Here is a 27,742-nt window from a genome sequence, read left to right as displayed (position 1 = left end):
AGCGGGCGATCTTCATCGTAAATTCGTATACGTTAAAACCTGACGACGCGACGCGACGCGACGAGAAGAAGAAACTTTTACCGATTTGTGTTCAATGGGCGAACAAGTCGACAAGGCGTCGATTCGACGTCCGGCTCTGTACACCGATATATAATTATATATAGAAACTTCTGACGCGTACGCGCGTTGAGCCGCGCGCACGCGCGATCGCGCGCGCGACCCACGTGCAAGGGAAGGAATCTAAATAGATAGGTAGATAGATATACGAGAAAAAAGAGGAGGAAGAAGAAGAAGAAGAAGAAGAAGAAGAAGAAGAAAAGAAAGAGAAAGAAAAAGAAAAGGGAAGAAAAAATCGGAATCGATTTGAAAGCGCGAGAATGAGGAAAGAAAGAGGGAAAGCCAGTGCTCGACCACGCCTCCGACAACAGTCCGAATCGCGGATTCTCCTCGTATTGCGACTGACAGCGATTTCTTTGCAGAGCTCTCTCGCGACAATTGCGGAAACGAACGAGCTACGCGAAATCATCCGTTCTCGCTGCCTATTGGAAGAAATTCTTTTTTTCATTATCGGGCACGCGGTTCGCGTGCTCTTCGATTCGGAACACCCGCGGAAAGACAGCTGCGATCGGTCGGTACTCGGTCGGCATAGACGCTCGTACTGGTTATCGACGCATTTTGATTAAACCTTTTGTCGAATATGTTTTTCGTGTATCGTTGCGCGAATCGGCGATTCGCGTCGATCAATCGGGATAAATTAAATCGGTTCGGTAGATGAAATTCAATGTTTCGCATCGGTGGAAAAAAATAGAGAGAGAGAATAAATAAATATATAGAGCGATGTAAAGAAAGACGCGCGATCGCTGCTGCATATATCCGTATATCCGGGCGTCAACGGGTGAAAACGGGAGTTCGTTAAATAAATATATTATTCGTCCATCAAAAGGTGATGTATTCTTTAAAGTACAATTACTTCTTGTTCCATATATACGAATCGAAATTACTTTCATGTTCCTATTTCGAAGTTTAAGGGGAGCGAACTGAGTCGAGTCTTGTTTGCGGCTAGAGCGATGCGTCCTCGTCGGTCGCGGATCTCATATTTCCGCGAAGGTGGCGGGCCAGATCGGAGGCGGTCGGTCACAACACTGACTATGCCTAGAAAACTTTTTCGACTAGTAGGCGTTAGGAAAACAAAAATGGCGCCGGTACCACGTTACAGTTAGCACCGGTTAGTACTCGTAGTTTGGCGCTTTAGTTGTTTGTATATCGCGTTGTTTCGTTCCTTTTCGTTTTTTTTTTTTTTTTTTTTCTAATATCGTCATCCTCACTATGTAAGCCCGACCTCGCCGCGCAAAAATCCGCGTCAAGAAGGGAAATCGGGGATGGACCGGTCGAACCGGCGAGGGAATGGGATGAGCCGCGCGAAACAAAGCCAATCTTTTCATTCGTATCATGCACCGAATAATTATATATCGAGTATCATTGGGAAGATTAGCGTGGCGCCATATCGAAACGATCGGTTAAAATCGGTTGAAATGACGAACGAATCTGAACTTACGGTGGGTTTACTTACCTCGATGTTTCAATCAAACCTGTTTGTACCAAAATTCACACACGCAGTGAAATCACACACCGCACCGGAAATTCAAAGTACGACCAACTAGTTACGGACCAAGTACGCTGAACTGCCGGTGAATTAATCAAAAGACACGTCCGTCATGGCGACGCGTTACGTATACGAGAGACTTTTTCGAGATGTTCACCGTGTGTTCTCGTTCTTCGTTTCATTCCCGAACCAGGACCGGGGCACTCGATCGTTCTCCTCCTTGGCGAGAATACGCGTCCCGCCGAAATTCAACCGGCGAGGCCGGGCACGTTCCGATGCGCTACAAAGTTTTTAAAAGTTTAAAAGAAAAATACGCGAGAGCGAAAGAGGTAAATTAAGGACAAGAAGAATTAAGCGAAAAAAAGATAAAACAAAACGAAAAAAAAAAAAAAAAAAAAAGAGGAAAAACTAAGAATCCAACCGGATCTAAATCCCCCACGCTCCGATCCCTCCGCACCGAAATCCACCATTTTTTGGACATGATCGTCATATCCATCCACACGAGCAACTCCCCCTCCCCCCCCCCCTCTGGACAACCTATGGCAAACGCAATTTGAAAAAAAAAAAATTCACCTTGCATTTTCCGACCACACACGCACACTCAGTGACACGCTAAAACGAACACCAGAAGTTAATAACAAATAATACTACACGCAGTCTGCTTTCTACATACAGCTACAACAATATTGCAGCCTCCCGATACCAGTCGTCTCCTTACAGTTTAAAGCGGGGTGCGTTCGTGACAGACGCCATCTCGGCCCCGATTATCTCGTCGATCGCCTTCCCTCTTTTTTTTTTTTAATCTGGCGCCTTGACGATCTGTCGCGATTCGATCGAAATCGCGATTTTTATTGTATCGAACACAATGATAAATACTAGGCACAAGGTGAAGAAAGGCGATCGATTCGAAAGAAGGGGAAGCTCGACACGAACGAACGAAGACGACACCGCGTTCAACTCGGGGCCGGTGGCGTCGCAAAACGTCCGATCGTTTCCCTGCGCGTGCCTACGGGTTGCATACTCACCCGGGCACTTGTGAACAATGCAACCGGCAACACATACAAGCAGCAACAATAGACATCTCTCTCTGTCTGAGCAGGGCACGTCGCGATCGCTCCACGCGGCCTCTCGCTGCGATCGCCGTGCATCCAAGTTACAAGTATACAAGCTACTAAAAAAAAAATCTATACATCTCATATTATATCCAACAGTGATCAACGCAAACGCAGATGCCACGAAGAGCAATGCAAACAAAAAAAAAAAATAAAATAAAATAAAATAAAATAAAATAAATAATAAATAAATAAAAATAAAAATAAAATAAGCAAGGATCGCCCGGAGCCCGCATCGTCGCGATGCAATCACGTTGGTTGAATCGTTTTTCTCCGATTCGGCTCGTCTCGTTTTCCACGATCGCCGGATTCGAGGAACGATCGATGCGCGTTGCTTTAGACGATCGGGATCGGGTGAAAGTCCCCTTCAAATCAAAACCCGCAGTCAGCACAGAAATATAAACGATAAGTGCAGAGGAAACAAACTACTATAGTAAACAAAAAAAAAAAGGTACATATTATATATATTATATATATAAATATATATATTATTAATTATTATTATTAATTATTATTAAACATACATAAAAGAATATTATTAACAACACAAAGAAGTACTATATTACTACTATTATTAATTATTATGATTCTTATTATAAATTTAATGAAAACAATGATAACATTCCAACCGTCAATGTGCCACACGACTTTTTATATGCTCTTAAAGAAAAAAAAAAAAATAAATAAATAAAAAAAAAAAAAATAAAAAAAAAAAAAAAAAATATTAGAGGGAACGCGAGATTTTGCGATAATCGTCGTTGGTGATCATCGGGAAAGCAGCGCGGAGGGAAACGTTTTTCGTATCGTTGACTGAGAACCGCGTGTAAAGCGAGGCTGTGAAGAAAGATCGGGACCCTTCTTCGAGCGTACCCTTCTCGATTAAAAAAGAAACGATCGCTACGGATCAAAGAGAAAATAAGGAAAGGTGCACACGAGGGGCGAAACATTGTCGCCAATTTTCCCCTACGATTAAATAATTAATGATAATCGAGTGCTCTCTACACGGTGAAGCTTCGAAGATGGCGCAACGCGCCTTCGTCTCGTCGTTTCCCGAATTTTCGAAAGAGAAAAAAAAAAAATAAAAATAAAAAAGAAAAGAAAAAGCAAAAAAAAAAAGAAAGAAAGAAAGAAAGAAAGAAAGAATTATCCTCGAGACGAAACGTCGACGCGAAAGCGAGCCGTCTTGCCGTCTATTTCCGTATATTTCCTGGTCGACGACGGGATCGATCCTTAAATAGGGCATACTTAATCGTTTCGACGAATCCCCCCCCCTCCCCCCCGATTACGACGATTGTCGTCGTATAACGAAGCGCTTGTTCCGCCTAGCTCTATACAATATATATATACATATACATATATATGTATATATATATATGTATATGTATATATATATATGTATATGTGTATATATATACATATATATATATACACATGCTAACGACCAGACTCATTGATTTAATTACGCGTATTAATTGCTGTTACGTTTGTTCATTATTATTATTATTATTATTATTATTATTATTATTATTAATATTATTATGGATATTTTTATTAACATTGATACAGTTACATTATTATTTTTTATTATCGCTATTTTTTAGTAAGTAGAGTATATACTCTCAGTATATTACTATTATTACTATTATTATTATTATTATTATTATTATTATTATTATTACTATTATTATTATTAGATATTAATTATTGATATCGTTGTTAGAAGGCGTCTGTGAATTCGACGGGCATGCGTTCGCGAACGAATAACAGACACGCACGCATACGTCTATGTGTTATACCATTATCATTATAAATATTATCTTGTATTATTAGTACAGTTTAGAATTACATTGCAAGAATATTAGTTAGTCCGCGAGCCTTTCAAAAATTTACATCACTCGTAAATATAGGAATGCATATACATATTAGCATGTGTAGGGATCGTAGGTGGGCGTGTCTGCGTTAACGCGAACATAATCGTGCGTTTGTTAATAGATTAGTTTATGTGGTACTTATCATTAATCATCCTCACCTATCTCATTATCGTTATCATCGAATCATCTGTATCGTTATCATCGTCCTCCTTACATATCGTTTCCCGGATCATCGTTACTTTTACTATTATTATTATTATTATTATTATTATTATTATTATTATTATTATTATTATTCTCATCGTCGTCATTATTCATCATGATCGTTATTCGTATTCGTTAAGATTATCGATTAATTATTTCAATTTAAAAAAAGAAAAAAAAAACACACGAAAAACGATCAATTTCTTAAGTATACGTACGTTCATCTTTTTCTTTTTTTTTTTTCTTTTTTTATACATTGTAACATGTTTTTTTTTTTTTTATATTTTTTAAATAACGCGAGGCCCACGAGACAAACCCAAGTGCAATCTTTTATTTCTTGTTACTTTTGTCGTAGATTACTTTCCCGTTTCTTATCCCGACTCCGGCCCGTGAACACCTCCCATTCGTTGTTAGTTTCTTCTACGAATCTAAGCTTTTCTTACGTAGCTCTATCGAGTTTCTTCTCTCCTCGCGCCTCCCCTTCCCCCCTTTCCCTCTTCTTTTCGTTCAAAGTACTTATAGTTCTCTCGCGAACAGACAGAGGAAACGGTCGAGTAATACGTTCATACCTGCAAAAGGGGAAACCTTCAAATACCACCGATTTTATTTCAAGCTTCGTTATCGATTGTTCTTATTTTTCTTCCTTCTTTTTTTGATCGCTTCAATCTTCTCCTCTACCACTGTTTCTTTTTTTTTCCCCCCCACAAATTCCTCGGCGCGCGTCGATCAAAGTCGAAGAAAAAAAGAAAAAAGAAAAAGGGAAATAACGTTCGATCGATCATTCTTTCCAGTCGTTTCGATCATTCCATGATCATTCCGTATTTGTTTCTAAAAAAGATTTTTCTATCCAGCCTGTGTTTCAACGGGCACAGACGATCCACTGGAAGAACGATGGATGTTCGAACGATTTTTCGCGAATGCGCGATATATCTCGCATACCCGATTCTTATCGAGGATGAACGAAACACGTGAAAAACGCGATCGATGCCGTGCGCGCCATTTCTTTTTTCCCGAAAATCTCGATAACTTTCCCTTATTTTCTCTTTCGTTGGACCGATAATGTAATTAGTGTTAGTGCTTACCATCGGCAAACAGGGCATTCACGTCGTATATCGAATCGAGAAGTTGAACACGAGTGACGAGGAGTTTAACGAGTGAGTCGCGTCGAGAGGCGAAGATTAAAGATACATTCCGCGGAAGATCTTCGTTCCGCAGCTCTTCTCTTTTATATAATAATAATAATAATAACAATAATAATAATAATATTAATAATAATAATAATAATATGTCCGATATGCGGACGTTCACGCGTCTCTTCGCGCTGCTTTGCCACGTCGAAGGCGCGAGACCATCGTTTAAACAACTTGTATAATCTAATTTGGGCATAAAATCGCGCGAACACCGGCACGCGGTGTTTGCCCGTGCGTCGAATAGAGATCAACCTTGTACATACCGCGTATAGACATTATGCATCACTTTCTGTAAAACTGACACGTACACACGTACACATCAAATCACCACAATGCTGCGATTACGACACGATTACTAACCTTACCGGTACAACACTGTTTTTCCTTCATCGAGTTTTCAACGACTACGGTGATGTTTTCTTTAAAAAAAAAAAAAAAAATTCATCGAATCGCGAAACCAGATCTTTTCAGCCATATTCTTTTTCGTCTAAGTTTGCTCGATACTCGTTCGATGCGATAGATCGAACGAGTATCGAATAACGTTTGAGAACGCCCTCTTTCTTCTTTTAGATGGAAACTCGGGCAAAGATCGAAGAAGAAGAAAAAGAAAAAAAAAAAGATAAATATAATTGCAACGGTCCCCTGGTCCCTAAGCACTCGTTGAACACTCGTCTAATCGCAACAGAGCCAGTCTTAAATGTCTTGTAAAGTAAATAAAAAAAAAAAAAGCGGAGCAAAACCGTGGACGCTTTCGCGCAGGCGTATTTCGGCGTGGCGTATCTATCGTTTAATCTCGCCTGCCGAAAGCTTATATTTCTTAGGTAGCCCTTGTGTATAGATGACGCTAAGTTTCCAGTGTATCGATATGTACGGTGTATTTCCGACGCGCAAGTTCGATCGGTTCGATCGATCGACCATCGACATTAACCCCCGCAGAACGTAGCCGATATTAAGTTTTCATTTATATATATATATATATCTATCTTTCTCTCTCTCCTTTCTCTCACCTCGCCCCTTTATATCGTAATCGCTCGTATCAAGTACAATGCAAGTGTAACAGATACACATTCACGGATAAACTTTTTTGCACGCAGTAAGAATATATATATATAAAAAGAAAAAAAAAATGAAATGATCTTCTTCGTACCTTCTCGCAGTCGGATCCGAGTCTGATCGCGAATCTTCTTATACATTCTACTCTTGTATCCCTGCCCTTGTCCGTTAGCCCTACCTCTCTCCTTATTTTTCAACTCCTGTTTCGTTGAGCGGCATATCTCGTAGAGTTTAAGAGATCTTTGTACGGGCCGAGGTGTGCCTATGGTCCGGTATTATCCCGCGATTCTCCGCGATTCTCTGCGGTTTTGATCGTTCGAGAAAAAACTCGAGGCGAGTCTCGAAGAAGCGGGCGATCGATGCATTCCCGCGAGTAGCTAGGCGCTACAGTTAGGTATACGTCGTCGAAATCTGGACCCCAGGTTGTCCTCGCCTCTTATAGACGTAACACTTTCGCGTAAGCTCGTAACCAGAAAGATCATACATAAAGAAATTGACGATACACGCATACGAACACACGTATACACGGAAGAAAAGGTATACACGAAGTACATTGAAGTTACGAGAAACGTCTGGCAACACACACGACACACCGATGCAGTTACGCGTGAAATAAAACGGATATACATGTATACACGGGCACATAATGTGCATATACACTTACATTCAGACACATGACACGGAGACAAGTACCCACACAGACGTGCGCGCGCATATACGTTTCGTAACGAAGTATACAGTCTTAGCGCAGTGTTTCATATAGTTAGGTAGGAAACGTCGAGAGAATATTTTTTATATTCCACATGGATTTTACAGTTATATATTATCGTTTCGTATCGAAAGGGAGGAGTTTAAAAAAGGCGCGTCCAAAGCGTTACATAGATTATATATTATAAATACGAGACCTCTCGATATACGTGTCGCCATTTATTGTTTACACCGCGATGATTATATATCGATTATCGGTCATTCTTATAGGCGGTAGGCGCTGTCGTTTATATATATATATATATATACACATATATATATACACACATACATAAATATATATATATATGTATATATATATATATATATATATATATACATATATATATATATAGATTAATATTAAAGCGGCGCGCAGAGGTCACGCGCGCGTTTACGCGGCGTGTATATGCGCCATTAATTAATCTCGTTGACGATTATTAATAATTGCGAGTCCGCTAGGAGCAATCGAGCAAACGGCGTCGCGTTCGATCGTAACTCTGGGGAGGGAGGAGGGCCCTTTGAGTTCGTCCACGGTAACCCTACGTCCACGTGCGAGCGAAACCACCGGCCCTTCATTCGCTATACTAGGCAGCCATTCTCTGTTAATTTCACTTTTAAAGGTCGATCGCTCGCGCGATTTTTCTTTCGTTTCGAACACTTTTCCTTTTCACCCGTTTCGCGATGCAGGAGAGCTCGTTGGAGGAATGTAAGCGGGATCGATTCATTCAGACGATACACACAACATAACCTGTATCTTTTACGATACACACGTACACGTATACATAAACGAATACATACACATGCTCGCGACAAATACACGGTACGGTTTATTATTTGTAAAAGATTCGCGAAACAATACGTATATACACGAAACACATACTTGTATCACAATTGTAATACATCGATAGACCAATCTTTCAAGAAGTAAGACGCAGTTACGAATGCGCTTGACCAATGTATCGCGTGCGAGATATATCGATATGCTTCGATCGAACGATGAGAACAGTCGAACGCGAATTGTATAGAAAGTTGACGTACGTAATCGTAGCGCGATTAGGATCGTCGCCGGGAGAGATTAAAGTGTTTTCTTTCTTTTTTTTTTTTATAAATTGAATTTCAAAATCGTATAATTTTTTTTGTTGATCGATAGATTCACGGAATTATGTATACGGGGAAGAGAGAATATTCTGAAGTCGATGGTCCGCGATCGTCGATTCGTTCGAGGTATAAAAAAAAACGATCGTATTCACCAGCGATGACTGCGTGCACCAATCGTCGGCAAATTTATTCGATAATTGTTAAATTATAATCGTGGATCCGTCAGCCAATTGAAATTTATCGGCGATCGCTCGTCATATTTCGATTTTTTATTAAACCGATAACAAAGAACCAACCGTCTGGCACGAGTGATCGTCGATAAAGAGAATTTTACGGTATTCGGGGGAAGCAAACATTGATGCATGAGTCCTCGATGGTCTAACGGAAGCGGCTGTAAATGCGGTTTGAACGGTTGAGATCGAAGCTTGATCGAGAGAGAGAGAGAAAAAAAAAAGACATACTTTGGGCATTCTTTTGAATCGCGTTCGAATGCGAATTGCGAATGAATGAGAGTGGCGAGTGACGAACAGATCGCAAGTACGTGGTTCGCAACTTTGAAACATGTGATACGTCAGTCGGCAGAATTGACTTCCGGTTATCGGGAACGATCGGAAGAAGGGAGAAGAGATGATTGCGAAAGGAAAAAGGGGAAACGTAAGCACGAAACGAAACAACGTAAGCATATACTGGCAGTGGATTCGCTGGCTGACGCATTTTTTAAAGATTCTTTGAAGTAGGAACGCTCTTTTGTTGAAGGTTGATTGTTATCAAAATGGTTGTGAGGTTATAATGTTTGAAATGTGTTAATGATGCGACGCGAAAGTTCGATCGACCGATCGACACGACTTCCGGAAACGAAATCGATTTGTTCGATTAATCGATTATCGACTGCGATCGAAAGAAATTTTTTTTTTCTTTTTTTCCCCCCCACGTTTCGAGAAGCCGTGTCGATTGTCTCGCCGAATAGCAGACGAGGAGACGAGTAGGAAAACGTGCGTTCGCGTTCCAAATTTTCTTTCGTTTTTTTTTTTTTTCTTTCTCTTTTTTTTCTTTCATTCGATTTCATGAACATTCCTTTTAATCGAATTTTTTTCAACATTACGTACTATAGTTATTTTTGCTATTTTAGAATAGAATGTACGAATGGTCGATCGGCCGTAGCATTTATTTCTCTAACATTTAAATTGAATTCGATTGGCGGGAGCGCACGTGTTCCCCCAATATTGTGAAATTCGTCTCCGAGGAAGCGTGCAACTGGCATTACCCCGCATAAAGTCTGGTTCGAATTGTGTGTTCAATTTACGACAAATCGTTGATGTTTTCCCGCGCTGTTTCCTTCCGATTCGAATAGGTTTAAAGTAGAAACGGAAGATCTCGTGTATTAAGAAGGAGCATCGACGGGTATAAGACATCTTCGAATTGTGGTACGGAAAATGATCAACCAGGCCGATGGAAAAATGTGCGACTGATATAAACCAGTATTCGTGCGAGAAATAAATTGTAAAATAAAATTCGCGTAACCTAGCCTTAATGAGAAAGATTAAAATTAGGTGTAATAGAGGCGGTGCCGCGAATGGCGGCCTCGCGTCGAAATTATCTCGATTGGCTGTAAAATATTATCGTGGAAGATGGGAGCGACGGATTCGACGTTGGAAACAAACGCATCCTCGAATTTCTCGAAAAGATAAATCTATCCGAAAGAAACGTCGTTCGAGCGTCGTTCCCCTTCGCACGGTGATGTATCTAGTGAGAGTAATGTTACTAGGTAACTTAAGCGTATTTTAAAAAAGAAAAAAAAGAAAAAAAGAGAAAAAAGTATAACGAAATGCCAGTTGTAAACAGTTTTTCTTTTTGAAAAGGAAGAAAAAAAGGGAAAAAAAAAAAAGAAAAAAAAGAAAAAAGAAATACATGTCGGAAAAAAGTACGGGAAGACATGTTCGATAAAAGGGAGAACATGTCTCGAGCGACGCGTCCATTCATTGCCGGGAAACGAAACTGTGCAACGAATTGGCAACACGAGTAGAAGAAATAGAAAATTGATGGAACAGAAAGATATGAAATTTTCGTTCGAATTTTCGAGGCGAAAGGAAAGTTTCCGCAAACGGCAAGAGATCGTATTTGGTCGCGCGATGTCGGTACGATCGGTTTTTCGTTTTTCTTTCTTTTTGATTATTTCGGACCGCCCGAAGGGAACGATCACAAGAGTTCCGCGAAACATGAAAATAGAGTGAACTAAGGTGATAGAGGGTAATAAGGATACAATATATAAACGGAAGCGAAAGAAAGAAAGGATAATGGCAGAGAAACAATGTTAATAATATACATATATGTATGTATGGGCAACGGAACATTGTCATGTGTATACGCGAATTTACAAATTTTTCAAGAAACGACAGCTTTACCGATAGTTAAACAATAGATTTTTCGCAACTTGGGCACACGTAAACAAACACCTTAAACATGACACACAGTAACACTTACATACACGCATTACATGTAAAGCGATCCATGCGAAACAAAAAACAAAAAAAAAAAAATTGTACGAATATAATGTTTGCAGTTAGGTGGGACCAAAAACAACTTTATATCTGTATGTGCATATCCAAGCAACGTGTAATTTAATTAATGAATTAATTAATTATCCATTATTAATGACTAGGTAAAGAAAAAGATCCATTGATAGCGATCAAGGACAATGACGAATCATTAACCAATAATTAGATTATTAAGTTTGTTTATTGATGCATTATTATATAATATAATTATTATTATTATTATTATTTTTATTATTATTATTATTAACTTTATTGTCTTTACGATTATTATTATTATTATCATTATTATTATTTTATTTTATTTTATTTTATTCTATTCTATTTTATTTTATTTTATTTTATTTTATTTTATTTTATTTTATTTTATTACGATAATTAATGACGACGATAATATTATTATTATTTAAATGACGTTTTAAGACATGATTATTTAGATACCGAATAGAGCAGTACGTATCATTAATTATTTTTAATTATTATTATTATTATTATTATTATTATTATTATTATTATGAAATATTTTGTTGTATTATTTTCAATAAAATCGATTGAAAATATTTAATTTCCTCGGTTTTATTTTTTTTTTATGCTTTTCCATTTGTTTTAGATTTCTTTTTTACAAGTGATTTCTTCTCTCTTTCAAACATTATATATCTCGGTTTCGATCATTTTCTAGGATGATAACGATTATAATGTTATTAATCGAGGGATCGTTAATTAGAAAAGATAAATCAAAATTAGATTGGAGAAGAAGAGGAAAGAAAGACTTGAAATCACTTCTCGCTTAAATCCTACCAATTTCTTCTTCCGTCCTCCTGTTTGATTTCTTGTTTCTTCATTTTTGTTTCTCTTTTCAGTTTCTTTTTATTTTTTTTCTTTTTTCTTTTCTTTTTTTTTTTGGATATATACAAATTTCATTGGCTGCATCTGTATACGATTTTCACTTCACAGAACCCCTCCGAGAGCACCCTCCTCTTACGCTCCTTTCTCTTCTCTCTGTATCATCTCTCCTCTCTCCCTCTTACTCTCATGTATCTTCGGATGATTATCGAGACTCGGGAAGAACGGGGGAAGACGGAATTTTGAACGATTGAAGCAGCGCTATATTACTTAGTGTAAAGCTATATTAAACTTGAAAAGCAGGAAAGAAGATAAGGAAGGAGGAACGATAGAGGCAAAGATGTAAAAAAGAAAAAATAAAAAAAATAAAAAAAAAAAGAATAAAAAAAAAAGGGAAATTATATTGATGGATATGGTGTAAAGCGGTCGAAACGACGAAATTCGGGGCAAAAATGGAAACAAATGGAATGTTGTTAGGATACGAAAAATGCAGGGAAGAACGCGTGGAAGCAAACATGGAAAAAAAAAAAAGAAAGAAGAAGTAAAAGAAAACTGAACGAACACGAATTAAATTACGGAAAACGACAACAAGAGTAACAAAGAGCCACAACTCAAATGTGAAAAAAAAAAAAGAATGAAAGAAGTAGAAGAAGAAGAAAACAGAGAGAGAAACAAAAAGGATAATAGTTGTAAAAGCCACACACATACGCGTACACACATACACACACAAATGTACTAAGTAAGTTCATACTGCGTATTGCCTTTCTGACTTCGGTGTGAAAAATATATAAATAAAAAAAAAAAAATGTCAGTCGTGCCGGGACTCGGGGATTTTCGAGCGATCGAATATAATATATAAGTATTTAAGTAGTAGAGAAGTATCCCGAAAAGTGACGCGCTATCGGTCGTGTTTTCCGTTTCCCTTGCTTCTCTCTTCGCGTTTTCCTTTTTCTTTTTCTTTTTCTTTTTCTTTTTCTTTTTCTTTGAGGGGGGAGGGAGGGAGAATAGGAGAGAAGAAGAAGGAACGAACGGGGGAAGAAAAAACGTTGCTCTTTTCTTTTCTTTTCTTTTTTCTTTTTCTTTTTCTCCTTCTTTTTTTTTCTTTTTCTTTTTTTTTTTTTCTCTCTCGCCCATTCCACTCGGTCTTCCCACCTTTCGATCTCTTTCTCGAGAATGGTCGTCGATCAAACACGGGCGCTATCCAATCCGAGAACTATCGAGCGAAACGAAAGCCGCGACAAAGCGCGTCCGCGAAAGAACAAAAGGATTTTTTTTTGCACGGTTCCGCAGAAATAATATGTCCCAGAAGCGCCCAAGTCCCCGTGTCCCTCCGCCGGCTGTGTCTGTTTCATGTTTTTCAATATTTGTAATTTATCGATAAAATTATAAAAGGTATCGATAACAGTCTAAAGTGTGCGCTACTCTACATAATATTATTATATATAAAGTATAAAAGTATACATTATATATATATATTATATATATATACATATATATTATATATGAGAAGTATAATATATATATATTATACACACATTGGGATTGGTGAGAATATACGGTTTTTTCGCTTTGGAGTGTTATTTTCTGAAAATATTGAACAAAATATGGAAAAAAAAAAATTAAAAAATAAAATCAATGAATAAAAAACGAACGAACCGTTCTACTGTGACTCTTTTTTATTACCGACATACATTAATTCCCGAAATCTTGCCTCCTCGGTTTGATTCAATTTTTAAATTCGAGGCATCGATCTCTCTGAACATTTTTTTCTTTTTTTTCTTTTTTTTTTTTTTTTTCAGTTGCAGACGATTCGTGTTTGGCAAAAAGATTGATAAAAATAACGATCTTAAGGATGAATTTTAACAAAAATGAAAACGATCAATCACGCGAGGTTTTTAATTAAAATATTATATATTTTATTCTTCCGCTATCGAACATTTACATTTTATTTCCATTATTTCTTTGTATTTTTTTTTCTAGTTAGATAAAATTTAATTTCGATTGTGAATTCGCGAAATTTATATTGCTTATAAAATTGTAGCAAACAGAATCAGAGTTGACTCATGAAACCAATTGCAATGAATTTCCGAAAAAGTTTCTGCGAACACTTCCGCGTACGTTCAAATGCCTGGTCGACACATCGATCAATGTCGAAAACGACAAACCTCGAGATCTCATTAGGTTAGAATGATATAATACCAGCTAATCGAAATATCGAATTGAAATATATGCAAACTTTTTCTTTTCTACAGATTGTTAGGTGAAATCCTCCAGATTACCGATTACGCCACGAATATGGCGTCCTTTTGGTTTTTGGATACTTTGGCCCTTTATATGCTACGTTATAAAGAGGAACTCGACGAGTATTACATGGCTGTTCTGATCAGTTGGTTGGCTGGTGAAATTAAATTGCTTCGAGGTAACGAGATTATAAAAACGTTTGAGTTTATTTATTTATTTATTTTTTTTTTTTTTTACATTATCGTTCTATTTATAACTTATTTATATATAAGATAAGAAGTATACAAGGAAAGAATTTTTTCAAGAGATGAAGAATATTTTTATCACAGTTGGTAACAAAATATCTCAACAGAATCGAATACCGTATTGGGAGGAAATTGTGTATGAAATGAAAGAAGAGATGGAGGAGAATGAATCGATGAAAAGGTAGGTTCGTGCAGTCGTGTAAATTTTTATTGTCCGTTTTTAATAATGGCTTGTATACATTTGTGAGAAGCTTACAAGACTGCATTTCGCAAGAGGAAACGAAATTCTTAAGTAACATCGATCCCGTTTTAGTTTTGAATATCATAATTGATTCCACTTACGATATGTGAGTTCATTTTTTAAAATGAAACATTTAGTTAAAAAGCAAGATAAGATTAGGATAGAAAAAAAATAAATAAATAATTGTCGGTAAATAGGTACGCGAACGAATTGCGATACGCTCTCGTTTACTCAGTTTTCATTGAACCAATTGAAGTGCAGACTTATACTTTGCCATTTACTTTCCGACATCCACGTCTGATGAAACCGGCTGAGTATAGGATAACTCCTTTCAACATACAATTGCAAAAACTTCTAAGGAAAAACGACCTGTTACAAAAGCTTAAAAAAGTTGAAAAAAATAAAAAAGGTAGTGTGAAATGCAAATTTCTCTTTAGTTTAAAAAATATCGCAAAGACAAAAACGAATTATATGATTTTTATGTTACAGCTAAAGTTCACGAAGTACCTCCAACCCCTCCACCTTCTTTGGACGACGAAATGCAATTGAAATGCAATCGTTTATTTATTCTACCATTAATAGAAGCAAACGAGGCATCGTCCTATTTTGAAACAAATACACATAACGCACAACATTAAATGATCAAAAACATAAATTATTAAAAAATATTTTATTCTCTTCTTTTTTTTTTTTTACAGACTTAACCAGATTATTGTTAAAAATTACAATATCAATTTGTTATAAGGATTGTACCCCATTCACGACACTTGAAATCTTTAATAGTTCCGGGAATCATAGAGGTATCGAGTTTGATAAACTTCATCGAATTTGCAAGCTTCTCCGGAGATTGTCCTAATTGACCATACTTGTTACATCCACATCCCCAAAATGTTCCATCATCTGAAAGTGAATTTCATATTTATTTAAACAATTAATTACATTATTTAATTGATAATTTTGTAACTTAACGACTTGCAGAATTGATCCTCTTTTCTTTATAATATTATTTTTTTTAACGTACTCGTCATACAAATCGTAAACGTATTTCCACATTGAGCTTTTTCCACAAAAATTTCTACGCTTTCGTTTTTATCATTTGTAAAATCTATCAATGTAGGCACAGCAATTACTTTGCTCTCTTGATTAGTCAATCCCAATTCTCCGTTCGTATTCCATCCCCAAGTATAGAGGTCACCCTATAATTAAAAATGATCGTTAAAAAGTATCTTTATCGAATCCACTTATTTATTGCAAGAGTATTCACTTGATTTGTTACTACAGCACTGTGCCAACCTGCAGCTGAAATTTGCGTTACTTTGATCCCAGCTAAAGCTTCAACGAGTTTTGGGTTGTCGCAGTCCTCTAAATCGTTGTGTCCTAATTGACCACGCCTGTTTCGTACGAATCAATTCATTTTACTTTGATTGTATTAATTTGTGGAATAATGTAGAATCGAAATGATACATACGTTCCCATTCCCATTGAATAAAGGTCACCATTCTCTGCTAACAAGATAGTGTGATCAAATCCACATGCAATATCTATGAATCGAATTCTCTTTGGAATATCAATCAGGGTAGGAATATTAAAAACTCGACCTAAATCACATTTTCAATGTGTATACAAATTTTATTACTTGTTATACGTATTACAAAATGTACCTAAATTAGTAAGAACAACAGCGCATTCTTCTTGTATTATTTTAACAGGATATTCATTTTCTGAATCATTACTATTGCAAATGAAATTGATAACTTTTTTCCATGTTTTTTCATAGATTTTATATTGCCATATTTCATTATCATCAAATAAAAGTATTATTTTATCTTTGCCAATTGCAGCTTGATTTATACTATAAATAAAGATAGATAATAAAGTTCACATTTGAATGTATAATTTTCTAGTCTAGTTATCTAAATATACCTATCTAATGGTTTTTCTAATGGTTGTATCAGTTGAAAATTTGAATCCGCTTCTTTGTTATTTTCCTCAAATTTTTGAGAGATATATAATTCTTTCCCTTTCCAAATAAGAAAATAATTCCAGCCTATTTGAAAACCGGTAATACCAGAAAATGGTACTTTAGTAAATGAATCTACTATAAAGATAATATTTCCATTGTTAGAAAACAACATGCTGGTATTAAAACCAGCATAATAAAATGTCATGTTTCTAAAAACAAAATACATTTTTTTATATATATATATATATAGATTTTTAAGTTTTTTTAAAACTACATTTAATATTGAACGATACAAAAGTAGATAAATGTACATCCGTTAATTTATGTCTCTATGCAAATATATACCGTGAAAGATTATTGGTCAAATGACGCAGGTACCATCAGTTTCCTTAGATACGAAAGACAACAACACAATAAATTCGACGGACGGTAACAGAACGATTGACGTGACGTGGTAAACTATTGCCACATTTTTTGCTCCCGTTTCATAAATAACAACAAGAAATGGTAAGAAAACAAAGAAAATTAATTTTTAATGCACTTCACAATAATATGCATCTTTCGATATCATTTAAAAAACATTTTCGTAAAACACGAATATTCGAAACATAACCTAACAACAACTGCACTCTTGAGTTTAAACATAACTAATATTATCACAATGTATTTCATAAATAATCATTATCTCTTTAATTCTACTTATCGTTTATTTTGTATTTTGATGTTTCAAATAAACATATATCAGTAAAAAATTAATAAAATTTTCGACGACAAATTCACCCATTCTGTACGAGTGCAACACTGCCATCTCGAAGCAATTTCGTCTGCTAGGTTAACGCGCGCGCGATTTAAATTTAAACGTTTGAATACCAACAAATATTTATTTGAATAACAAGACATTCTTATTGATTCACAACAGGGACTTTTATCAATTTTGAGAAAATTACGTTCCAATCCAGATAAAGAGTTACGATTGCTCCTTTTAGGATTGGATAATGCAGGAAAAACAACAATTTTAAAATCATTGGCCAGTGAAGATATTACACAGGTATTATCATTGTTATGAATTTATATTATATATATATATTAATTTAATACATTACGTTACTAATTCATTATTTATTATAAAGGTAACACCGACACAAGGATTTAATATAAAAAGTGTTCAAAGCGAAGGTTTTAAATTGAATGTCTGGGACATAGGAGGTGCTCGAAAAATTCGACCTTATTGGCGAAATTACTTTGAAAATACGGACGTTTTGGTAAGTTATTTTAATTATTCAAACATCATCACGTCAGTCAGAAGAGATGCGTTAAATAATTTTTTTTTCTTTTTACAAAGATATATGTCGTGGATAGTGCGGATATAAAGAGATTAGAGGAAACAGGTCAAGAACTATCAGAACTTTTATTGGAAGAAAAATTGAAAGGTGTTCCATTATTAGTTTATGCGAATAAACAAGATCTTGGACAAGCAGTCACAGCAGCAGAAATTGCCGAAGGCCTTGGATTACATAATATCAAAGATCGCGATTGGCAGATACAATCGTGCATTGCTATTGACGGGAAAGGCGTGAAGGTAAATCAATTATACGTATATTTAAATGTTGCATTACGTTATATTAAGTTGATTAAGTAATTAAAATTAAGTAATTTTGGTTAAATTATTGACGAAATCTTATGATTTCACAGGAGGGTCTTGAATGGGCATGCAAAAATATCAAAAGAAAGTAATATTGGCATAAGCGTCTTAAAAAATCGAACAGCTTACAATATACTCTCATACATTCATACTTTTTATTTGGCTTTTATCTAATATTTACAAAAGCTGTTAACAGACAACGTAAACGAATGGATTTACTAGTCAATCAACTTCCGTCCTTCATGGAAGGAGCTTTTCTAAAGCTCTAATTTACGATGCCTTAATGAATACCTATAGTGTAATACATGCCTTCTTACACGTGTTCTTCTTCTCATAAGATAGAATTTTTATAGATCTCTTTGGAAAAAAAAAAAGAAAATAAATAAATACAAAAGCGAATTAAAATAAAATATACAAATAAGTGGCGTATACATATATATTTGATCGCTAGTGACTGCACAATTGATCAAGAAAATCTTTTGCACTGTGAAACCAAAAAAGTTACACGATGTGTATAAAAGAAGGTAAATAATCCTCACGTAAAATTTCAGGATAAATAAAATATTCATAAAGTTAATGATCTACTTATTCGACGATCGCGTCCTTATCGCGTTCTTCTATGTACACTTAAACGAAACAGAGACATTTGAACCTTGTCTTCGATATTTTTTTTAAAACATCATTCTTTCCTTAACGAATAACAATCTTATAAACTATATAGATAAAAATACACAGTCGCGTGACACGGCTGCGTATTCATTAAATTGACTTTAAAAATCGTGAATCGTCTCTCACAAGGTACACTAAATTAAAAAAGTATTAAAGTTCACTGTGAATATTTTCCGTGGTAATTCGGATCTCCTCTTCGTGGAAGTCTGTGCAATCAGCTGGATACTTTTGCTAAAAATTGAAACAGATTTTTATGCAATAATTTATACAAATATCAGTATACATTTCTCCTCGTCAAAATGTTACTCACGATGCATATATCGTGTTCCATGATGGCTCCGTACAGGGTCCAAAAATTAGTTCCTAATTTGTTGCTGACAGCCCACGCAGCAGGAAAACTGGTCATTTTCGACATAACGTTTCGAAGACGGGGTTGTTCCTGATCCAATTCATTCTTCTCATTGATGGTGCACAATATTTGACTGGCGCATTGTGGCCTCTTTATAGCCCATTTGTACGCTCGATAAGACTGAAAATTAATCCACAATTTTTACTTAATGCGATTCTATTTTTATATAAATTATTCCTATTTATTTATTTGTCTATTTTTTTCTTTACCTTTAATATCGGATTGATAATATCGTTATTAATCATATCGCTTAGCCTATTGCTGATCCCTTTGGCATTTATTCGAGACATTATGAACCCTTTCTCCGAAGCCAAGGCGATTAATTCCTTAATGTACGCTACAGCCGGCTTGATATATTGCGAACTGTCCATTTTCATTCCCAAGTGTCTCTTTCCTACTGCATTCACTAACCTGTCGGAACACAATTACGTGATAAAATCTAAATGCATTTTTTTTCTTTCTTTTTTCTTTTTAAACAACCATCGTTACACGTTAATTTTTTTCTGAGAACAAGAGATAATCTTGCACGTTTCTCGAACGATCGATGACGTTAAAAAAAGAAGAAGAAACAACGCTTATTCTATTACGCGAGATTTAGATTTTAATTTTCTTTTTTTTTTTTTTTAAGGAGAGTAATAGTAAATATATATATATATACACCTAGAAAGACTCTCTGCCGGCCTCGTCGAATCGAACATAGCCGATTTAGGAAAGCCCTGCGACTTCAAGAAACTATTCCCCACAAATTGAACGGTGTTCAGGTAACGTTGTTGAATTTGTGGATCAGAGATATGCGAGATCCACTCCCCGATGTAATTCGTCAACGATCGTATCCACTTCCGCCTCAAGCTTGGATTCTCGAAACTGTCCAGCAGTTTCTCGTATTGGATACGCCCCTCCGGATCCGACATTTGCCCGACAAATTGCGCGAGGCCGCTCTTCTCCCATAACGTTTGCCCCAACTCCGAGTTGCTGAAGTGATCCCACATCACGTGCAGATTTTCCAGAATCGGCGGCATGTACCAAGAATGGCCCGAGTGATCGTGAATTTTACTCGGCGCCCCGTCGATTTCGTTGCTCTCGCCGGCAAAATTCGACAACAGCATCGGTAACAAGCCCATTATCAACTCGGAATTTCGACCGTTTCGACCCATCAGCATGCTTCCGATGTTCACGATCCCCTCTAGATCGATCCCAAGATCCTGCTTCGTTTCCACGCCTCTCGATGATCTCTCGGTATGATCCTTTTGGTTCGAACCGATCACCCCATCGAGAACCGATCTGAGCATCGAGAAATCGATACCCTGACCGTTTTCGTTCCCCGAGAATAAACTTCCTATTCCTGAGACGATTTGCCCAACGCTGTCCAGATTAGACTTCTCAAACATGTTGCTCGCCTGTTTGGAAAACGCAATTGTAGATAATTTTCTTTTTATTTTTTTTTTAATATGCGTTTTTTAACAGCATTGTTCGAAAGTTTGAGATCATTCTGTTATCAATTTGACTTAATTTTATTTACCTCGATGGAATTCAGGATTTTTCTGACTTTCTAAATTTTATGGAATTTTGTGCAAAGGATCTTGGATACGTTATAACGAGATTATTAACGATGATTTTACCTCGTTCCTTCCATCCGACTCCAAGAACGCTCTTGCCAGGCCTTGAAGCCCATTGATATTGTCCTTGTTCGAGAAGAAAGATTTAGCCGCCTCGAGGAACACCGTCGAGGCACCCTCGTCCTCGCACTTCGCCGCAACTAACAGGCCCAGCAGGATGCACGTTCTCGGCAACCACATGATCCTTCCTTTTTCTCTGCGAGGGGAGAATGAATTATTAACGCATTATAAAAGCCTTTTCCTCCACGAGAATTTTTATTCGATTTATTCGATCGGGAGGCTCGAAGGAAGCGAAGGAGTCGTTCACCCTAAACGGGATCTCGTGGTCGAGTTATTTTAAGGATGACGCGGGGTCTCGTATCCAGGTCACAGCCAGGATTTTAAGCGTTGGTATATAATACACCGGAAACGTTTCGGCTCGTGGTCACTCGAATACCGTTGCGCGTGGAATGTTATCGGACCAGCGATCGAAGTCAGACACGTTGGGGCCATTGTCTTGGCCCCTTTCTTCGTTCAATTTTCTCCGAAACGATGTCTCGCCCCTGCAACCACGAGATGAATGGCGGGGGGGTCTATCGAGGATTGAGAGAAAAAGCTGCCAACAATCGAATCGGGTGTATTCTAACGCGCAATTTCAGTACCGTAAACCGCATTGAAATTGACATTCTCCAGTTGGAGGAACGATTCGGGCTAACGGTACCACAGTGTTAGTCATTGCTCCTCCAACGCGCCAAACTCGCGCCGAACAATTGACGAATGACGAGCACCACTTCGTCATTCAGCGTCAGGTTCGTTACTTTTTTCTTTTTCTTTTTTTTTCGAAATATCCCCTTCGCTCCTCCTTTCCTTCAAAGAATCGGTCATGGTGAGTTTTCTCGAGACAAGAAAAAGAATGGCGGGGAAAAACGATGCACGCACTTACATCAGGAAACCGATATTCGGGAGAATATCGACGTTCCTCTCGAGCGAGCCTACTCTCCTAATATAGATTTTGATCCCGATAGAGGGAGAGTGGAGGATCGTTGGCGCGCGGTCGAGAGGGAAAGCGAGGAGAACTCTCGGTTCGTGGTTGGTTTCCAAGGTCAACCGGCCATCGACATCATTTCTCGCCTCCTCGGGGAACCACGAGATGTTCCATCCATCCGGTCGCCCTTTTCGTTCCCTTCCAATTTTCCTCCTTTTTTTTCGACCTCATTTCTCTCTCTCTCTCTCTCGCTCTCTCTCTCGCTCTCTTCTTGCTCGAACAAACAGAGTCAACGAGATAACGGTACAATTCGTGTATTATTAATGATTTTGTTCAACAACGCGTACCGTTCTTCTCGGATAGGTGATGCAGATTCCGATCTAAGATAGCCACAGAATAAGAGCACAGAGCACAGAGCACAGAGAGAGAGAGAGAGAGAGAGAGGCACTTATTAGACGATTCAATGATTCATAGATTCTGTATACGTAACCGGTGTATTTTATTACATAATTAAAGGAGCTCGTTAGACACGGTCAGAATACCTCTTTACAACGGTTATGTATGTACAATTTGCCATACGATCCATTTATACGACCAGACGTTGCTCTTTCGGGGCGCGAAACTTGTTTCGCGATGCAACCGATTCGGAAAAGCGAGTTCGAACGAAACGAAGGTTAAAATAATAATAGCGAATTTTCCTTTTCTTTTTTTTTCTCTCTCTCGTTCGTGAAATACATTTGTCAATCGTAACGATAACATTATTGCTCGTTGTTATCGTTCTTGGTTTATTTTTTTCATATTGTTGAAACTGTTGTGGCTAAATGAGTAATGACAATAGTGCTTCCTTTTTTACGTTATTTAAACATGTAACATATATATATATATAGATCATTTAAATTTTTATACGTGTTAAAGTATCGCTACACGATGATAAATTTCATTCGAAAAGTATATTCGTTTATTCTTTGTTTTCTTTTCTTTTTTTTTTTTTTTTCTAATTCTTCGTCGCGTTAATTTAACTCGAACGATAGCTTTATGATAAAACTATCGAGAGACCTTGAAGAATTGTATTGAATCACCTAAAGTAGTAGAAAAAGAAAAAGAAAAAAAAATCGTTTCTTTGAATGAAGCAGAAAATAGAATTCGAATAGATTCAGTTATTATAAACGAGTCATGAAAAATCATGTAAGCGCGACAACGGTATTTACGATCAACCAGAGCGTGTTCGATTGTGCTTTCGATGGATACGATCGTTGAAGCTTGACACACCGCTACGCGACACGCACCACCGCGTGACAAGATAAAACCGCGTTCGAAAAAAAAAAAAAAAAGAAAAAGAAAAAAAACTTCGTTCGACGATTTCGATTTCGAACTTCGCTTCTTTTTGATTCCCTCCAACAGTCACACGCGTTAGAGATCTTTTCCTTTTCTTTTTGTTTCTTTCTCTCGAGAAAGAGGCGAGAAAGAGGAGAAAATGTCGATGGGCCGTGTCTCAAGATCGTGTTTCCGGGAAGATGAATAATTACCTTGGAGGGAAGAAAATAAAGTCGATGCGTTTGGCGATGAAGAGGAAGAGGCGAAGATAGTCCCGTTGGTCCTCGGGAGAGCCGTGCACACCTGACACGACGGTTGTGGCGTGACTGCTCGTCGAAGGTAGCCCGACGAACGGTACTTACCTGCCTAAGCCACGAGCGTGGAACCCGATAACACCGTGCTTCGTTCACAGCTCTTTGCCACCTCTCGACGCATCCTCCACCTCCTCCACGCATCCTCTCCAAATATTTTTCAAACCTCGTCCACGCGCGCCTCGCGCTCAATGGAATTGCGCGCCCGCGTAAATTTTCCATTTGCGCGGGTGTATCCGGTCTAATTCGTGATAATTCGGAGAAAAGTCTATCTCGAGAGATGAAGAAGAATTAGAATCGAATAATATTCTATTTGTATATCGTTTATAATGGATATTATGAAAGGTATGCGTTAAAATAATATACTTTTTAGAACGATGGATTAAATGTGAATCGGCGTATAAAACCGGATCCAAAGATGGCCACTTTCGGTGAGTCCTCTGCCAGCCCAGTTCATTGACCTCGAAACGAATTTCGAGGGAATACACTCACGTCAACGCGATGGTATGGCATCGGCTCGATGAATTCGAAAGGTGGCAAGGTCGAAACTTCTTCTTCGTACGCGCAACCGGTTCCGTGGCTGTGGCCAAGTGCCAGGATTTAGACGGTGATGGGATGGCTCGCCTATTCGTTTGGCATTCGACCACGTTTTCAGTAATCTGTGGATGGAACAACAGGTGTCGAGTGCCAGTTTTCTCGGGTATCGGGCCGCGTTTAAAAAAAAATACCGCACCATTTAGATACGCACGCGTGCTGCCCAGGCTCGAGAAACACCGTTACGAGATCAGAATTCTTGTTTTCATCCGTGTTTTGCTCGATGAACTCCGATGCTCGATAAGGAGAACTCGAGAATTTCATCGTGATGATGCAAAGGAAACGTTATTCCTTCGATTCGAAACAGCAAGAGGACGGAGATTTCTATGATTTCGTTCACCCCTTTCGTTAATAATTGATAACATTTCCAAGTGTGTGTCATCTTGCGTAATATTTGCGAATATTGCAATCACGGAAATGTTACGTCCGTTCTTCCTATGCTTCTTCTTCTTCTTTTCTTTTTCTTTTTCTCTTTTCTTCCCCTCCTGTCGGCAACTCTATGTTTTTATTTATATGAAAATATAAGCTTATCCGCACGTAATATCGTACGTGTCCGCGTGAATAAAAGATCAAAGACGTGAGACGGAGCTATATGCACGTAAGTAGGCGTGACTTTCGTTGTATACGCGATACATATACGAAATCAAGGTGGAAAGTAGAGGAGTGTGGTCGCGCGAGGGAAACGAATTGCGTAATACGAATCTGATCTCGGTACGATGGGCAAGAGAAAGGAGTCGATCGACAAGCGCATTCGTAATTTTATGGTCCAGAAGATGGTGTTAAAAATAATTGGTATTTGGCCATCGAACGGTGAGAATTCGTTCTTTGGCAGATGGATTTTCGCCGTGACGACACAAGTAAGTTTCGAAAAAGTTGGTGGTAATTGTCGAGATCCTCCCAGGATCTTTCTTTTCGCAATCAGATCGGTATTATCTACATCCTGTCCCTGGAAATCTATCGCCATTGCCTCGACATCGACGACGCGATGGACGCATTCGTCATGGATCTATCGGCCGTCATCAGCCTCGCCAAACTTCTTATCTTACGTTTGAATTCGAAACACACTTGGGTTCTTATAAATTCGGTGGTGAACGATTGGTCGACCGTTCACGATTCCCGCCACGAATACATTATGATGGAATACCTTAAGAAAGGACGAATCGTCTCTCTGATGATACTTTATTTGGGCTACGCTTCCGGATTTTCTTTCATCGTCAAAGCTTTACCTTTCGGAGATATTCTGCCGTTCCAGGTTCGTCAAAGTTTATTGTCTTTCGATTTCGACGTTATATTACAGGAGAATAATAATTCTCTTTGATGATAGAGAGATATAATATTGGTATTTTTTATTCAAAAAAAAAAAAAGAGCAATTTGCCAATTTTATTCGAAAATCGAAACTGATGCTTGAAAAAATTTTCTCCATTTAGATGTTTCAAAACTCGAAAAATTCATCGATGAATCCGGATATTCCTTTGAAATTGAATTATTTCCTGGCGTCCTATTGCGTGTTCGGATCGTTGCCTTTGCTCCATCACGTTTGCGTGCTAGTGTTGCAAGGAATATTCATTTTCGTCAACGCGGTCGCTCATTGCGGCAACGACGGATTGTTCTTTAGTTTAACTATGCACTTGTGCGGCCAATTCGAGATTCTCAAGATGAGAATTGCCAAAATCGAGTTTGTCGACCAGAGCAAGATCGGTCCACTCGTGAAACGACATTGCCAACTCGCGGTACTCGTCAACGATTTAGAACAGACTTTCAACATGATCATATTTGTACAATTATTGATGAGCGCATTGCTGATTTGTGTGGACGGTAAGATTTACATTTGCTTTCGTTACACATTAACAATAAAATCTCGATTCGTCTCACTTGTTTTCAATAGTATTTAAAAAATAAATAATATTTTAAATAAAAGTTGGTATTTCGTATATTTTGTATATTTCATACATTTCATATATTTTAATATTGTAAATTATTTCTAATAATATCAAAATGCATTTATCACGAAATATCTTCGACTTTTATTTGAAATATTTTTTTAAGATTATCAAAAACAAACGAGAATGATAAAGATACATAGGTTCAGGTAAATTCTGAACTTCCTTTAGAATTAAAAAAATTGTAAACAGATAAGGGTAAGTAACAAAAGTAAATATTTTAGATTTAAAAAAAATGTTTAAAAAATGTGCAATATTGCGAAGAATAAAAGCTGTGTAAGGTAAATATTATTAAGTATGAGGTAAATATACAAAGATAAGTATTAAGAAAAAAATTAATAAAAAATAAAAAATTGTACAATATTGAAACGAATTTACTATGAGAATTTCAAAAATTCCAGAAATTTGATGCGAATTCCAAGAATTTTGAAAATTCCAAGAACTGGCGAAATTCTCAGAAAATTTTCTCGAGCGGCCTCCTGTCAACTTATGTTCTCCTGATACAAAATCGAATTTTCGACCAAAGTTTCAATTTATTTCAAGAATTTGACGTCATTTCCAAGAATTGGCAAAATTCCTGGAAAAAATTCTCGTGTGACCTCCTATCAATTTATGTTCTTCTGATACAAAATCGAATTTTTTGCCAAAAGTTTTAATATACTTCAAGAATTTGGAAAATGTTTTATGAAATTTTTCCTGAAATATAATTTTATACTTGTTATATTTTTATATACTTACTTTTTAATACTGATGTATTGTTTCTGAAAGCAGGTTTTGTGTTTTTGGTCTGCTTAAACACAAAGGACAACATCGGTGCATTGAAAAGCATGGTCCTGATGGTAACTTTGCTCATACAGTTATATCTTTACGCCTACGCTGGCGACGCTCTCGAATCTCGAACCGAAGAAATCGCACAAGCCGCCTTCCATTCATTCTGGTATCAATCTCGAGGACGCACAGCAAGAGATCTAATACTGATAATCTGTCGTGGAAATTCCTCTTACCATGTGACAGCCGGTAAATTCGTTTTCATGAATATATTCACCTTCAAAGAAATACTGAAAAGTTCAGCATCCTACCTATCCGTCTTGAGAGTAATGATGGACACATGAAAATTGTTTGATTATCGATATTATGTATTCATCTCACAATATTTGATATACTCTTCAGTGGTGTAATAAAGATGGTATTATTACTATTCGATGAGAAAAAACAACGAGATATTTTCTTACTAAAGAAATTCCTCCCTAAAGAAATTTCCAACAATGCATCTTCAAAAAGTTATAATTGTACCATCGCGTTGAAAATAATAGAAT

The 27,742-nt window shown here is 37.1% G+C and overlaps 5 protein-coding genes across 8 annotated transcripts; 3 read left to right on the top strand and 2 right to left on the bottom strand.

Annotated features, from left to right (window-relative positions):
* The first annotated feature begins 1,869 nt into the window (after positions 1–1,869).
* Positions 1,870–16,884, top strand: LOC108002283 (uncharacterized). 2 transcript variants are annotated; one of them, XM_062085884.1, is made up of 6 exons: positions 1,870–14,457; positions 14,529–14,695; positions 14,790–14,943; positions 15,014–15,109; positions 15,201–15,412; positions 15,493–16,884. In XM_062085884.1, the coding sequence occupies exons 2-6, from the start codon at positions 14,572–14,574 to the stop codon at positions 15,639–15,641; spliced, it is 735 nt and encodes a 244-aa protein (XP_061941868.1). In that variant the 5' UTR covers positions 1,870–14,457; positions 14,529–14,571; the 3' UTR covers positions 15,642–16,884. The 2 variants fall into 2 exon arrangements, with proteins under 2 accessions (XP_061941868.1, XP_061941867.1); XM_062085883.1 differs by having other exon boundaries at positions 1,870–14,695.
* LOC108002281 (E3 ISG15--protein ligase Herc6) lies at positions 15,659–17,455 on the bottom strand. Of its 3 annotated transcripts, none has more exons than XM_017063867.3 (7): positions 17,312–17,455; positions 16,927–17,175; positions 16,665–16,855; positions 16,472–16,601; positions 16,268–16,394; positions 16,025–16,199; positions 15,659–15,903 (listed from the first exon to the last, which is right to left on the bottom strand). In XM_017063867.3, exons 2-7 carry the CDS (start codon positions 17,169–17,171, stop codon positions 15,734–15,736), a joined length of 1,038 nt encoding a protein of 345 aa, XP_016919356.1. In that variant the 5' UTR covers positions 17,172–17,175; positions 17,312–17,455; the 3' UTR covers positions 15,659–15,733. The 3 variants fall into 3 exon arrangements, with proteins under 3 accessions (XP_016919356.1, XP_061941865.1, XP_061941866.1); XM_062085881.1 differs by having other exon boundaries at positions 16,472–16,508; XM_062085882.1 differs by having other exon boundaries at positions 16,472–16,505.
* On the top strand, positions 17,336–19,185 carry LOC108002284 (ADP-ribosylation factor-like protein 3). The gene is made up of 5 exons (XM_017063877.3): positions 17,336–17,473; positions 17,886–18,014; positions 18,097–18,228; positions 18,309–18,545; positions 18,659–19,185. The coding sequence occupies exons 1-5, from the start codon at positions 17,471–17,473 to the stop codon at positions 18,698–18,700; spliced, it is 543 nt and encodes a 180-aa protein (XP_016919366.1). The 5' UTR covers positions 17,336–17,470; the 3' UTR covers positions 18,701–19,185.
* On the bottom strand, positions 19,027–24,015 carry LOC108002280 (uncharacterized). Its single transcript, XM_017063866.3, has 6 exons — positions 23,793–24,015; positions 21,306–21,498; positions 20,347–21,083; positions 19,896–20,097; positions 19,588–19,806; positions 19,027–19,508 (listed from the first exon to the last, which is right to left on the bottom strand). The coding sequence occupies exons 2-6, from the start codon at positions 21,480–21,482 to the stop codon at positions 19,428–19,430; spliced, it is 1,416 nt and encodes a 471-aa protein (XP_016919355.1). The 5' UTR covers positions 21,483–21,498; positions 23,793–24,015; the 3' UTR covers positions 19,027–19,427.
* Positions 24,016–24,168: 153 nt separating this feature from the next.
* Positions 24,169–27,642, top strand: LOC133667411 (odorant receptor 47a-like). The gene is made up of 4 exons (XM_062085880.1): positions 24,169–25,342; positions 25,408–25,737; positions 25,914–26,301; positions 27,198–27,642. The coding sequence occupies exons 1-4, from the start codon at positions 25,202–25,204 to the stop codon at positions 27,536–27,538; spliced, it is 1,200 nt and encodes a 399-aa protein (XP_061941864.1). The 5' UTR covers positions 24,169–25,201; the 3' UTR covers positions 27,539–27,642.
* Positions 27,643–27,742: the final 100 nt, after the last annotated feature.

The sequence above is a fragment of the Apis cerana genome, linkage group LG15, assembly GCF_029169275.1.
Source record: "Apis cerana isolate GH-2021 linkage group LG15, AcerK_1.0, whole genome shotgun sequence".
Classification (NCBI taxonomy): domain Eukaryota; kingdom Metazoa; phylum Arthropoda; class Insecta; order Hymenoptera; family Apidae; genus Apis; species Apis cerana.
Note: the sequence above shows the minus strand (reverse complement) of the source record. Positions and strands in the feature narration are given on the sequence as shown.